General features: G+C 44.1%; 1 protein-coding gene across 2 annotated transcripts in view; it reads left to right on the forward strand.

Annotated features, from left to right (window-relative positions):
• Nucleotides 1–12,887, forward strand: part of sptb (spectrin, beta, erythrocytic) — a 34,717-nt gene that overhangs the window by 18,822 nt on the left and 3,008 nt on the right. The window contains exons 17-35 of one of the 2 annotated variants that reach the window (XM_053433928.1): nucleotides 944–1,034; nucleotides 1,297–1,443; nucleotides 2,174–2,440; nucleotides 2,875–3,099; nucleotides 3,710–3,799; nucleotides 4,518–4,808; nucleotides 5,107–5,237; nucleotides 5,479–5,683; nucleotides 5,930–6,153; nucleotides 6,266–6,416; nucleotides 6,885–7,129; nucleotides 7,971–8,109; nucleotides 8,461–8,545; nucleotides 8,726–8,922; nucleotides 9,356–9,438; nucleotides 9,939–10,041; nucleotides 10,455–10,711; nucleotides 11,038–11,211; nucleotides 12,552–12,594. In XM_053433928.1, the coding sequence (XP_053289903.1) occupies nucleotides 944–1,034; nucleotides 1,297–1,443; nucleotides 2,174–2,440; nucleotides 2,875–3,099; nucleotides 3,710–3,799; nucleotides 4,518–4,808; nucleotides 5,107–5,237; nucleotides 5,479–5,683; nucleotides 5,930–6,153; nucleotides 6,266–6,416; nucleotides 6,885–7,129; nucleotides 7,971–8,109; nucleotides 8,461–8,545; nucleotides 8,726–8,922; nucleotides 9,356–9,438; nucleotides 9,939–10,041; nucleotides 10,455–10,711; nucleotides 11,038–11,211; nucleotides 12,552–12,594 (3,148 nt within the window). The remainder of the gene's footprint in view (nucleotides 1–943; nucleotides 1,035–1,296; nucleotides 1,444–2,173; nucleotides 2,441–2,874; nucleotides 3,100–3,709; nucleotides 3,800–4,517; nucleotides 4,809–5,106; nucleotides 5,238–5,478; nucleotides 5,684–5,929; nucleotides 6,154–6,265; nucleotides 6,417–6,884; nucleotides 7,130–7,970; nucleotides 8,110–8,460; nucleotides 8,546–8,725; nucleotides 8,923–9,355; nucleotides 9,439–9,938; nucleotides 10,042–10,454; nucleotides 10,712–11,037; nucleotides 11,212–12,551; nucleotides 12,595–12,887) is intronic. The other variant, XM_053433929.1, reaches the window with a different exon arrangement.

The following is a 12,887-nucleotide window of genomic DNA, read 5'->3' on the forward strand; positions in this document are numbered from 1 at the left end:
GTGAAGTTAAATTGATTTTAGTGATATCCTATATATCCCCATCAGTGGAAAACATTGAAAATTAAAAACAGTAAGTCGCTTTTAAGATTTTCAAATAAGGGTTGATAGAGATGAATGGAATATTGAGACATTGCTTGAAAATGAGAGAAAGAAAAAACTGAACTCTGCTGCTGGTGAATGAGCAAGATAAGCTAAGGTGTATCTATAAATCTATAGTTGACGTTTCAAATGAATTCAAATATATATATTTATAATCAATGAAATAGATAAGAAAAGAGCTAATAAACTAGATAGGAGGGTGTAAAACATGTTCAAAATTAATACGAGATAATAAATGTTTAAAAAATAAATATGCACCAAAAAACAAAGTCCTTTACACTGAACCAGAAGGTTTAAGTTTAAGATATCAACCCTTGAAGTTTCTCACAGCACAATGAAGCTTTGTACAAATCCTCAAAAACATGTCTCAGAAGTTTCCACATCTCAGATCCAGAGCCTCGACTTTCTTTTTCCTCTTGAAGTTAAAATGTCTCTTTTGGCAGTTTGGTAAATCCTCCACATTCTTCCAGTGAAACCGTTTCCTTATCACTGTAGCATCAGTGTCAACACGCAGCAGTGGAGAGGCCACCGGAGCTTTTCCCCTTAACTCCCTCAATTTACTCGGTGGACAGGCGCCCACGATAATGGATATTGATCTTTAAGTGCGAGAGCTTCCTCGCGGTGCGGCAGAGGAGCAGACGACTCCTTCAGGTTACTGTGTCAGGTATTTCTCTACGAGGAGGAGGAGGAGGAGGAGGAGGAGGAGGAGGAGGAGGAGAAGAAGGAGGAGCTCACGTGGATTTACCCGCTGCTGCAGCTGGTTTGTCTGGGCTTTGTCTCTGAGGGAGTTTACGCTCCGGTCTTTCATGTTTCTCTTTTTCTTTGTGTCGTGTTTGACCTTCAGGCGCGACAAGAACAAAGGACGAGCCCAGGAGGTGTCCGAAAAACTCCGAGATAACCGCGACCTGCAGCACTTCCTGCAAAACACTCAGGATGTGAGTTCACCACGAGTTTAAACGTTCATGCAGTTGATGGGTAACATCTATGAGTACATTCAGTATATCTAGATTTCCGTTTAGTATTTCACAGCAGAACTCTGGATTGAGGCCCCATGCTGTTAATTACACTATCGCTCTTTTGACGAAAGATAAAGAAGTAAATCCTTATTGTTCGAAGTCACGTCTACACTAACTTCACATGAATGAATAGTAGAGATCCTTGGTTTCCAGTTGACTAACACTCGCTCCTCCCCTCCAGCTGACTCTGTGGATCAACGAGAAGATGCTGACGGCTCAGGACACGTCCTACGACGAGGCCAGGAACCTCCACAGCAAGTGGCTGAAGCATCAGGCCTTCATGGCCGAGCTGGCCTCCAACAAGGACTGGCTCAACAAAGTGGACCAGGTCTGGAAGAACCGTGTGGTGCTCGGAACATCTTCACACCGACATGAAACTATTCTGATGTGCAGAGAGCTGCCCAGTGTTTTATTAGAGACACTGTGCACCAACACAAAGCAAAATAATAAGTTAATAAGCAAGAAGACGATCAGGGATCCCAGATCAGCTCTGATTTATTTAGTATTTGGCAGAAAATTCTACTTTAAAGGGTTAATTCACCAAGATAAGAAAGATTTGATCAGGACAAGCAGATCTAGCAGAGAGGTTGGTGTAATAAAAGATTATTACACAATTAATGACAATAATTGTCGTCAAATTTATATAATAGTTAAAAATCTAAGATAAAAGCTATAAATACACCAGAGGTAACTTATCGGATACTAAAGTACTACAGTACATTAAATTATAAAATATACATATGCATTATTTCTTCAGGTTTTAAAACACATATCCACCTCTGAGATAAATACAAATCTCACAGCAGCATCTGTTCCCAGTGTTAAAGTTCCTTTGATAAACTACAGAGAATGGAGATCATGAGGGTTTTAATAATTTGGGTGAAGTCATTCATATTTTAATCTGTTTTATAAAACATTTAAGTGCAACATTTAAACAAATGATTGTATTCATGAGGTAGATGCATCTACCTTTACACTCTTGTTCTCAATTTAACAATGAATGAAAATGCCATGTGACATTTCTTCTTCTAACATGTTATAAACCATGTCTTCCTCAGGAGGGTCAGGAGCTGATGGAGTTCAAGCCGGAGTTCGAGCCCATAGTGACGGAGCAATTGGCCAAGCTCCACGAGCTGTGGGACCAGCTGGAGTCCACCACCCAGGAGAAGGCCCGGCTGCTGTTCGACGCCAACCGCTCGGAGCTGTTCGACCAGAGCCAGGCGGACATGAAGAAGTGGCTCGGAGAGCTGCAGCAGCAGCTGCAGGGCGGAGACGAGGACGTCAGAGACCTGACGAAGGCCAACATCCTCCTGAAGAAGCACCAGGTCCGTGTCTCTGGAGCGTTTCTCTGCATAAGCTTCAGATTTGCTTTCTGCGGCTGCACCTTCCCGGGATGCATGCGGATCTCAAATCATGTTTAGTTAACTCTCACCATGGGAGTGAATACATTATGGTGTTAGCGCGTGTTATTTCTGAGGATTAACTTTGAGTGAGTGAGCGTCTGTCTCGGATCTGTATTCATGTTTCCTGTTTGCATTTGAACACAGCAAACAAAAGCCTTGAATCTAAATCTTTATGGGAAAATAAAAAACAGCAACAGCAGAAGTTCTGTGAAATGATGTTGCAGTCGACAGGGCACTGATCAAACTTTCATGATAACAGTGGCTCAGCTCAGTTTCACACAGAAAGAGCCAAGACGCACTAACTTCTACATCCTGATTCTGAAAAGGTTATTAATCTGTTTCTCTCTCTCTGCCAGATGACGGAGAAGCAGGTGCGTGACCGGGCGAGGGAGATGGAGGAGCTCCAGCAGGCGGTCAGTAAACACGGTGGAGGCCGGGAGGACCAGCCGGAGCTGGAGGCCGAGCAGCGGGCCCTGCAGAGGGACTTCCAGCAGCTCCTCACGCCGCTGGCACAGCGCAAGGGCAAGCTGGAGGCCGCCAGGGCCGTGCATCAGTTCTACAGGGACCTGGCCGACGAGCTGGTGAGCATGTTTCCACTGTCAGAGGCAGATGTGTTGAAAGTCCCGCTCGCACATGTGGTTGATGGCAATGCATTAGAATAAAGAGAGTTTTAAAGGATTCATATTAGCTTTTGAAATATATAAAAAAGTATTTGGAGTTAAATTATTGAAAATATTCAAGTCTGAACTTCAAGGAGTGTATTTTTTTCTTTCCTCCTGAAAAATGATAACTTGTTAATTTGGAAATGAAGTTTTCAATTACAGTGCGTTAGCTCAGTCTGGGAGATAGTGGGACCACCTGCTCGCTCCATGAAATTCACTCTCCAGGTGAATCTGGGTAAAAGCTTTAATCCCTTATTGGTTTCTCAACATAAATCCACTTCAGTCAGTCGGAGGAGTCGGCTTAAAGAAGGATTTCTACTGTTTGAGTAGCTGGAGACATTTTGTGAAGGGGTATGAAAAAAAGATTCAATAAATCTGAGATGATCCTAACGTTTTCTTTTATACTCGCTTACCGTCAGAGATCTGTGAGACTGTTTCCTCCAAAGACACCCGTTGTCTTTTTCTCTTTCTTTCTTTCTTTATCTTCATGATCTCCTTTCTTTCCCTCCATCATCGTCTTCTCTCTAAGCTCTGGATAGAGGAGAGGATGCCCCTGGCCACGTCAGACGAGCACGGGCACAATCTTCAAACTGTGCAAATGCTGCAGAAGAAGAACCAGGTAGGGATTTCACTTGAGATTTAAAAGAAAAGGTTGTGGGTTTTTTGCAATTTTGAGTTCTGCATTTAATTAGTTTTCTTGATTAATCAGTTAATTGATCAAGGCCCATGAAATGTCACAGAATAGGGGACGTAAACTTCACAATTTCCTGGAGCTCAAGGTGATCTCTTCAAATAGAAACAGCCTGAAGGTCACGTTTACAAGGATTAATAAAGAAAAGCTAAATCCCTCCTGAGTGACTCGATCTCAAGTGGACGGCTCCAAGTGCAGATGTGGACGAACCCAGATGTGTCCTGAGATCTGATCACTCAGACAGTCGGAGGTGCTCTGGGACCCATGTGACCTTATTCTCTCAGCTGGACATTTGTGTTGATTTGCAATTAGAGCCGGGAAGTGAGAAGCGATCACAATGAGCAACGTGAGACACATTCCAGAAGCATTTTAGTGTCCGACTCAGCAGGATGTTAATTACAGAGATACCACAGATCTGCTGATGGGCTAATAACAGGGTCAGGTGGAGTGACTCTGTTGTTCCAGTGACGTTACATCATAACACAGCATCTGCAACGTGCACGGTCAAAACAAAGCATTTTAGTTTTTAACATTTAAAATAATAATTCAGTTTCTGTGGATCTTACGAGTTGTCAGAGAACTTTAACAGTTACAGAGGGATGTAGTGCCACCGTCATAATGCAGGATTGTGTTTCCTGTCGCTCAGACATTACAGAGGGAGATGGAGGGCCACCAGCCTCGGGTGGACGAGGTGGTCGAGCGGGGCCGGAGGATGGCGGAGGCGGCCAGCGCCGAGGGCAGGCCGGAAGCCGATCGGATCACTCTCCAGCTGAAGGGGCTGGAGGAGGCGTGGGACCGGCTGCAGGACGAGATGGCCGAGCGGCGCGAGAGGCTGAACGGCTCCAACTCGGCGCAGCAGTACTACAACGACGCGGAGGAGGCCGAGGCCTGGATCGGGGAGCAGGAGCTCTACATGATCGCAGATGAGAAGGCCAAGGTGAGGAACAGCTCAGTGACCACACAAGGAAACAGTCTGATTGTCTCAGGGAAGTGTGTGAGCAAAGCAGATCATGTTATTCAAATTTAAAAAAGCCATATCATGTTTGTGCTAATAACAAGTGGCACTGTTTGCATTAACATGATTACATGGTTCAGGCTTTCCTCAATTAACGACACGCTCTTCATAAGTGGCAGCCTCCATTCAGAGCTCATTTGTTTTGCTTTCATCTCTATTATTTCCTCTTTGTTTATCTTCTACCCCCCTGTGATTCTTCCTCCTCCTCCTCCTCCTCCAGGATGAGCAAAGTGCCATGCTGATGCTGAAGCGCCACATGCTCCTGAAGCAGGCGGTGGACGACTACGCCGACTCCATTAAGAAGCTGAATGGCCGTGCCCAGAAGATGTTTGCAGAGGACCATCCTGACGGGTGTGTGCTTTTGAAATTTGATGTTCACACAGGGAAAATAAACACTCCTGTTGTCCCAGTCCGTTGTGGTTTAGGCAGATAACAGAGACAAACATGTAAAATGTGGTAATTCCTGTTTCCTAATCACACGCCTCATCTATTGGGTAAACCACAATCCAATTTCTTTACCCTTCCTTTTCATTTCTTCCATCTTCCCTGCCCCTCGTTGACCTCCATCCTCTCCCTCTCACCTTGTCTGCAGCGAGGGCATCATCAGGCGACAGGGCCGGGTGGATAAGCAGTACGCCGGGCTGGGGGAGCTGGCGGAGGACCGCGGCAGGAAGCTGGATCACGCCTACCACCACTTCCTGCTGAGCCGAGAGGTGGAGGACCTGGAGCACTGGATCGCTGAGAGAGACGTGGTGGCCTCCTCCCAGGAGATGGGCCAGGACCTGGATCACGTCTCGGTAGAATTCACACACAAAACAAACCATCATATAATAGAGAGATGTATTTTTATGGAGAAGGATTTCATGCTCTTATTCTGAAGGTGGAGTTATTTATGATCGGAAGTTTGCTTGCTATGAATATCACATGATTTCTTAGCTATTAAAGCCAAGAATAGTTTGAACATCTTTCCATATAATACACAATAACACACAAAACACATAGAGATTGTGTTTAAACACGCTGCATCTGTCCTTTCCCTTCAGATCCTGAGGGATAAGTTCAGAGAGTTTGCTCGGGAGACGGGGATGGTGGGACAGGAGCGGGTGGACATGGTCAACCTGACGATAGACGAGCTGATCGAAGCCGGTCACGTGGAGGCGGCCGCCATGGCCGAGTGGAAGGACACCATCAACGACAGCTGGGCGGATCTGCTGGAGCTCATCGACACTCGAGCTCAGCTCCTCACGGCGTCTTATGAACTGTTGAAGTAAGGGAAACCAGCCTCCATGTATAACACAACCTGTTATCTGGATTTTAAACACTACCTTGTGTAATGTCTTGATAAATGAGTGAGTGAGAGATCAATGTGTTTGTCTAAGGTACTTTGACGATGGGAAGGAGTTGGTGGCTCAGATCCACGAGAAGCAGAAGGAGCTTCCTGAGGACGTGGGAGAGGACTTCAGCAAAGCCGAGTCCTTCCACCGGATGCACGCCGCCTTCGAGAGAGACATCACCGCGCTGGGCCAACAGGTACAGCTCAGCCAATCAGATGCTTTCATTCAGAGGCTCAATAACAGGCAGCAAACTTCGATGAGTTACATCCGTCCAGTACAGGGATTCTCACGATTTATATGTTAAAGCTACATTATTCAATATTCTCATTTTGAGATTATATGGATAAATATGGGACTCACATCATTTTAAATTAATGCAATCTTTTATGTTGGATGTGAGAATAAGCAGCAACAACTCGCCATTACTTTATTTGCATTAGTTTTGTGTTTAGAGTTTCTGCTGCCCCCATGTGGTTTAAAATAATCTACAGACGCTGCTTTAATTTAAATACAATTAAAATGTGAAAATTGACATTAATTAAGAGTAAAGGGGTTGGCATTGAGAATATTTGATATGTTACATACATTTTAGGAAATAATGGTCAAAGAATAAAGAAGACATTTTCCTGTTCGTCGTTTTTTTAACTGCTTCTCCTTCTTCCAGGTTCAACAGTTCCAGGAGACAGCCGGGAGGCTTCGTGCCCAGTACGCAGGGAACAGGGCGGAGGCCATCCAGGCCACGGAGCGCGAGGTGGTGGAGGCCTGGAAGGGTTTGCTGGACGCCTGCGACGGCCGCAGGGCGCAGCTGGTGGACACGGCTGAGAAGTTCCGCTTCTTCACCATGGTGAGAGACCTGATGGCCTGGATGGAGAGCACCATCCAGCAGATAGAGACTCAGGAGAAACCCCGGTGAGTGCTCCAGGGACACGGTGCTGGAAATCCATTCCATAACACATCTTCACAAAAATAGCTATATTGCAAATTGCAGAGAGGAAGCTATTTTCCCCTCAGAAGGAAATTTGAAATGAAAAGCTGAAAAACAAACCTGGAGCTGTTCCCCTGGAGGATTTGAGTTTGCTTTTAAATTTCACTGGTCAGCAAATAGTCTGGACATTTATGTTTGGGTCAATGGGGGGAAAAATAACCCAAAAAACAGAGTTTGCCTTAGTAAGATTTGTTATTACCATGTTTTTCTGAATATGTAGATTCATACAGAATAAAATAACCTGTGAGAAGTTGCACTTCTTTTAAAACCAGCTTCAAAGCTTGATCGATTATAGATACATATATAACACTACAGATAAAAGCATAATGTGTTATGGGAACGATAACTTGTTCTCAGATAAATGAATGTATTTCTTATTATTTACAGTTCAGTCTAGTTTTAATATATAATAGTAGCAGTAATAGTTGGAGCTTTTCAGTTTTTAATTAAACAATAACTTAAAGTGTCATGAGAGACGTAATCACCTTGATGAAGAATATTCAGGTTTTTAAAGGTGCAGCAATTGACCAATCCCATTAAACAAAACCTTAATTCCCCATTAAAGCCAATGGTTTACCAAGCAGAAATAAACTACCAGTACTTTACTTGTATTAAGATATAGTATAAGTACAGTATTGTTTGTACTGGATAAAGACCACAAAGTAATACATTTGTCAGGAACTTATAATTAACATTCCTGCAGCTCTAGTTGTCTGACAGAAGATCAGCTTCATGCTTTACCTGCTCTCACCTCACCTCCCTCAGGGACGTCTCATCCGTGGAGCTGCTGCAGAAGTACCACCAGGGGATCCGCTCGGAGATCGAAGCCCGGGGAGCCCAGTTCACCGACTGCACCGACCTCGGCAAGGCCCTGCTGACACGGAAGCACCGAGACTCTGCAGAGGTGAGACGGCTGCTTCTTCATCCTCGGCTGGGCCTTAAATTGCTGCTTTCATTAGATTTAATTAGTTTTCTGGGAGTGATTGTTCTCGTCTGGCACAATGGATCCAATTGGATTGCTGCGAAGGAAAAAAACTCCACTCCTCTTCCACTCGTCAGGGAGACTATAAAGCAAATACTAATTAGAAACGGAAAGCCAAAAGAATTTAAATGAGCAATTGACCCTGGCCCTAATTTACCATTCGGTTAATTACTTCACAATACTAATTCTTAGAGGATAATGGCAAGTCTCGGGGCTGAGCTGTGTTTTTATAATACTGATGTATGACTGCGGCTGTGTTCCTGCCGGTGTCAGATCAAAGAGAAGCTGGTGCAGCTGATGGAGAAACGGAAGGAGATGATGTTCAAGTGGGACGACAGATGGGACTGGCTCCGACTGCGTGAGTAGAAAACCTCCTCGCTTGCCTCACAAGTCAAAACTTCTTTACAACTTTGTTATTAAGTTTCTTTTAAAATAGAGATATTTGCAAGATACAAACAATCTGCATGTGTAGAAGTGTCATAACAGCAGCTGTCTCCATCACACACACACACACACACACACACACACACACACACAGTGCTGGAGGTGTGTCAGTTTGCACGGGACGCCTCGGTGGCGGAGGCCTGGCTGATCGCTCAGGAGCCGTACGTGACCAGCAGGGACCTGGGCCACACGGTGGACGAGGTGGAGAAGCTCCTCAAGAGGCACGAGGCCTTCGAGAAGTCCACCGCCACGTGGGAGGAGCGCTTCTGTGCCCTGGAGCGCCTCACCACGGTACGAGGGAAACCCCGGGACTTTATTTACAGAGAGTGGAGCTCAGGGACATGAGTCATGAATCTGGAGATGGAATTCTTTGTCTGTTTTTCTGTATTTTTTATCAGTTTTTCATCTTCAGGGGCTTTAAAATTATATATATATATATATAAACTTGTATTCCATCTGTTATAATACATAAATATAAATTATATTCTGTTCCATCTTGTTCCGGCTCTTGTTGAAGTTACAGGTTTATAAATTGATGCAAATGAACAAAACTAGATGTATTTCCATTTGGAGACTTCCTGTGGATCAGTTCTTACTTTTACTTGAATTTTAATGGATTCAATGTAAATATTTATCATATCTTAAGACATTACCAGTAATGTATCTGATTACTTTAATGAAATTAGGTAAAGACTCGATAGTGACACTGGTTGTTGTGTTGCAGCTGGAGCTGTTGGAGCTGAGGACGCAGCAGCAGGAGATGGAGCAGTTCATTAAAGATGAACAGCGCTCAGATAAGGACAGCAGGTACACACACAGACACACACACACACACACACACACAGACACACAGACACACACACACAGACACACACACACACACACACACACAGACACACACAGAGGCATTCATGTGCACTGTTCCGTATGCAGGGTGCGTTCTCTAGTGTGACCTATGAATTGATCGTATCATCAGTGGATCTAAAGCCTGATGAGGCTAATCCCCTTCTGCCATAGAGCTCCATTGGTTCTACATAGACTATTAAAAACAAATCAGTGAGCCACACCACTGCACTGAGTGACACCTGCTGAAAGTGGGTTTGGTTCCAAGAGTCAGAGAAATTCTCAGAGAGCAGAAAAGCAGAGGGAGATTTGGACTTTTTCAGGGAATTTGAACACAAACACAAAAATGCTGAATATCCCCTGAACTTCCAAGCAGTCACGCTCTCTCTCTCTCTCTCTCACACACACACTCACACACACACTCACTCACACTTATCACACTGCTCCACCTGCTGCTGTCCAAGGTCTCTAATGCCGACCCCATGCTGCCCTCTTTCCTCCAGGAGAGAAGACACAGGCTTTGTAGAAGAGTCTTCACAGATCTACACGGTGGAGGAACAGACTCTGGTAACTGCACTCGTTCGGCTCCCGGCCTCTGAACTACACACACACACACTCGTGACCTGAAGAAACTAGAACTTGAAAAAGGGAAAAAACGTTTTGATGCCTTGTGCCATTATGGTGAATGAGAGATTTCTCAATTACTCCTGAAGGAAAAACGAGTGGATGTTTCTGGTCAAAGGTTAAAACAAGCATTCACAGCTAATTCTGTTTACATACACTTAATCAATTGTATGAAATTATAAATATAATTGTCTTTTTTTGTTCTTAATCAAACTACATTAGCTTCATCAGAATCCTAATCAATACTTCCTAAATGATAAATCCCAGTTTGTCTTCTCCAGACACTCAGGCTGGTTTCTCTGGTCTCATTCTTTTGTCGGTGCTGTGTCTCTCATCTCCATCTTCTCTCCCTCCAGTCCGGTTCCGGTGCCGTTGAGCCCAGTTCTCTGCCTCTGGAGGAGACGGCCGATGACACCACGGTCCCCATGGTGTCAGAGATGAGAGAGAGCGGCTCTCTGGAGCTGGAGACCTCCGTGTCGGCGGTGATGCCGAGGGAACCGGAGCGGGCCGCCACGATGCCCGTGGAGCCCCTGAGAGGCCAGGCCGTGCTGCAGGAGGGCCTGCTGGGCCGCAAGCAGGACGTAGAGGGCTCCGGGAAGAAGGCCTCCAACAGGTAGATAACAGTCAGGGCTTCAAATAGTTGTTTTCATGCAGCAAAGATAATATAGGAAACCAATGGAGGCCTGGATTAGGATGAAAAATCCCTGTGCATGTGTAGAGTGCGCATGGAGAGGATTTGTTTGTAATCAATCAAGCTCCTAACGGATATTTAAGGAGCTTAAAACACATTTTAATGGACAGTATTAGTTTTTGTGGTAAAGGTAAAATAATAATAAGTATTTGAATGTTTTTAAATGGTTTCAAACACAGTATTATGTAATGGAAAGCAGTGAAGACTTGTCTCTCCTGTTAATGAAGACCTGTCTCTCTTCTCCTCAGGTCATGGAACAACTTGTACTGTGTGCTGAGGCCCGGTCACCTCTCAAACTACAAGGACGCCAAAAGCTTCGGGCACGGAGTGACGTACCACGGCGAGGACCCCCTGTCCCTCAGCAGCGCCACCTGGGAGATCCTCGGCAACTACAAGAAGAAGAAGCACGTCGCCAAACTACAGTGAGAATCCATTTGAGCTTTTTCCTCATTTCACTCATTATTAGAAGAAAGGGATATGATTTGTTTTGAGGGCCGGGAGCATTCTGTTTTTTTTTCCATTTCTAATTTGACCAATCGTTTTATAGCAGGTTTTGTTTGCCAGCAGGTAAACAGTGGGTGTGGAGAGCGGAGGAGGAAGAGCACACTGACTGAAATGCATCAGCTTTTTAATTTGTTTGCCTTCATATGCAGATAGTGGTTTGTAGAGATTAGCCAGAATGTTGTCTGGACCTAAAACTGACTGTCTACACTGGATTGCACCAGAATATTGGCCGTTGCCCCCAGAGGCTAATTAGTCATCATATGAGCTGACGGCCTCCAAGATTAGCAAAGAATTGGATAAGAAGATTAGTGTGAGCAGAGAAGGTTATGTGCTGGACTAATTGTATTTCTTGTTTTTTTTGGTAAAACCCATTAAGCTGCATTTTCTGCATGAACTATTATATTTAAGTGTATTATAACGAGTGCAGCAGCTTTGTAAAATGAGCTCGTCAGCAGGAGCCGAACGCTGCTTCACTCCGACTCGCTGCTTTGTCGAGAGCATCATCCGAACAGCGTCACAGCTGACTCTGCACTTCACAGGGTCCTGAGGAACACAGCTGCCGGGGAATAGTTGTGTTCCTGAGCAACGTCACAGCAAATACGTCATTCGTGGAAAAACACTCGCACACACTCATTTCCAGGCTCTATGTAAAAACACTAGAGTTTCTGCCGTCACGTTTAAATTCCGCTCTTGTTGAAACTCTGTTAATTGTCCAGATTTAATTTAGGAATCTCACAGTTTTCCTGTTGCCTTATTTACATTTGCCATCAAAACAGTAACAAGCTGCAAAATAAGACGTTTTACCATCTAGAGCTGCAACAATAAGTTGATTAATCGCTTTATAAGTAAAAACATTAAGCATTTGTTGGTTCCAGGTGCTAAAATTTGAGAATTCCCCACTTGTCTCGGTCTTACATTATAGTAAATTAAATATTTTGGTTTAATAAGACCAAAAAAAGAAAGGTGATGATTTCTTCTTGTGCTTTACTTTAAATTAAAAGTACTTTTAATGAACCAAGAGAAGAATCTATAAAGACAGCACTAATTGCTGCCTTTGCTAAATAAAGATACTTTTTTTTTGAATATACATAAAGAAGTCAAAGTTTCAGGTTTGTTGCTGTGATGACTGAAAAATCTGAAACTTGTTCCTCTGGCTTTTCTCCACACAATCAATCTGAACCTCTCTCTCTCTCTCTCTCTCTCTCTCTCTCTCTCTCTCTCTCTCTCTCTCTCTCTCTCTCTCTCCTCTCTCTCTCAGTCTTGCTGATGGCAGTGAATATCTGTTCCAGTGTAAAGACGAGGTACGTTACTCATTGTTATCTCTCTCTGGGTTAAACCTCTCTGCAGCTCTTCACAAATCACATGAGACTGTGTGTTCTGGACTCTGCTGCTCTCTGATCCTTCATAATGCAGCACACACACACATATATATATATATACACTGTTTAAGTAAGCGTTGTAGTTTATTTATGTATGCAGCTGACAGATGTACATTTCCTTAAGAACATTTAACCCACTGGGGTCGTGAGGTTTAACAGATTTAAAAATAACTACAACAAACATAATTTGAATAGTACATTTCTCTGCCTGTACC

This window comes from Pleuronectes platessa, chromosome 11 (genome assembly GCF_947347685.1).
Source record: "Pleuronectes platessa chromosome 11, fPlePla1.1, whole genome shotgun sequence".
NCBI classification, from domain to species: domain Eukaryota; kingdom Metazoa; phylum Chordata; class Actinopteri; order Pleuronectiformes; family Pleuronectidae; genus Pleuronectes; species Pleuronectes platessa.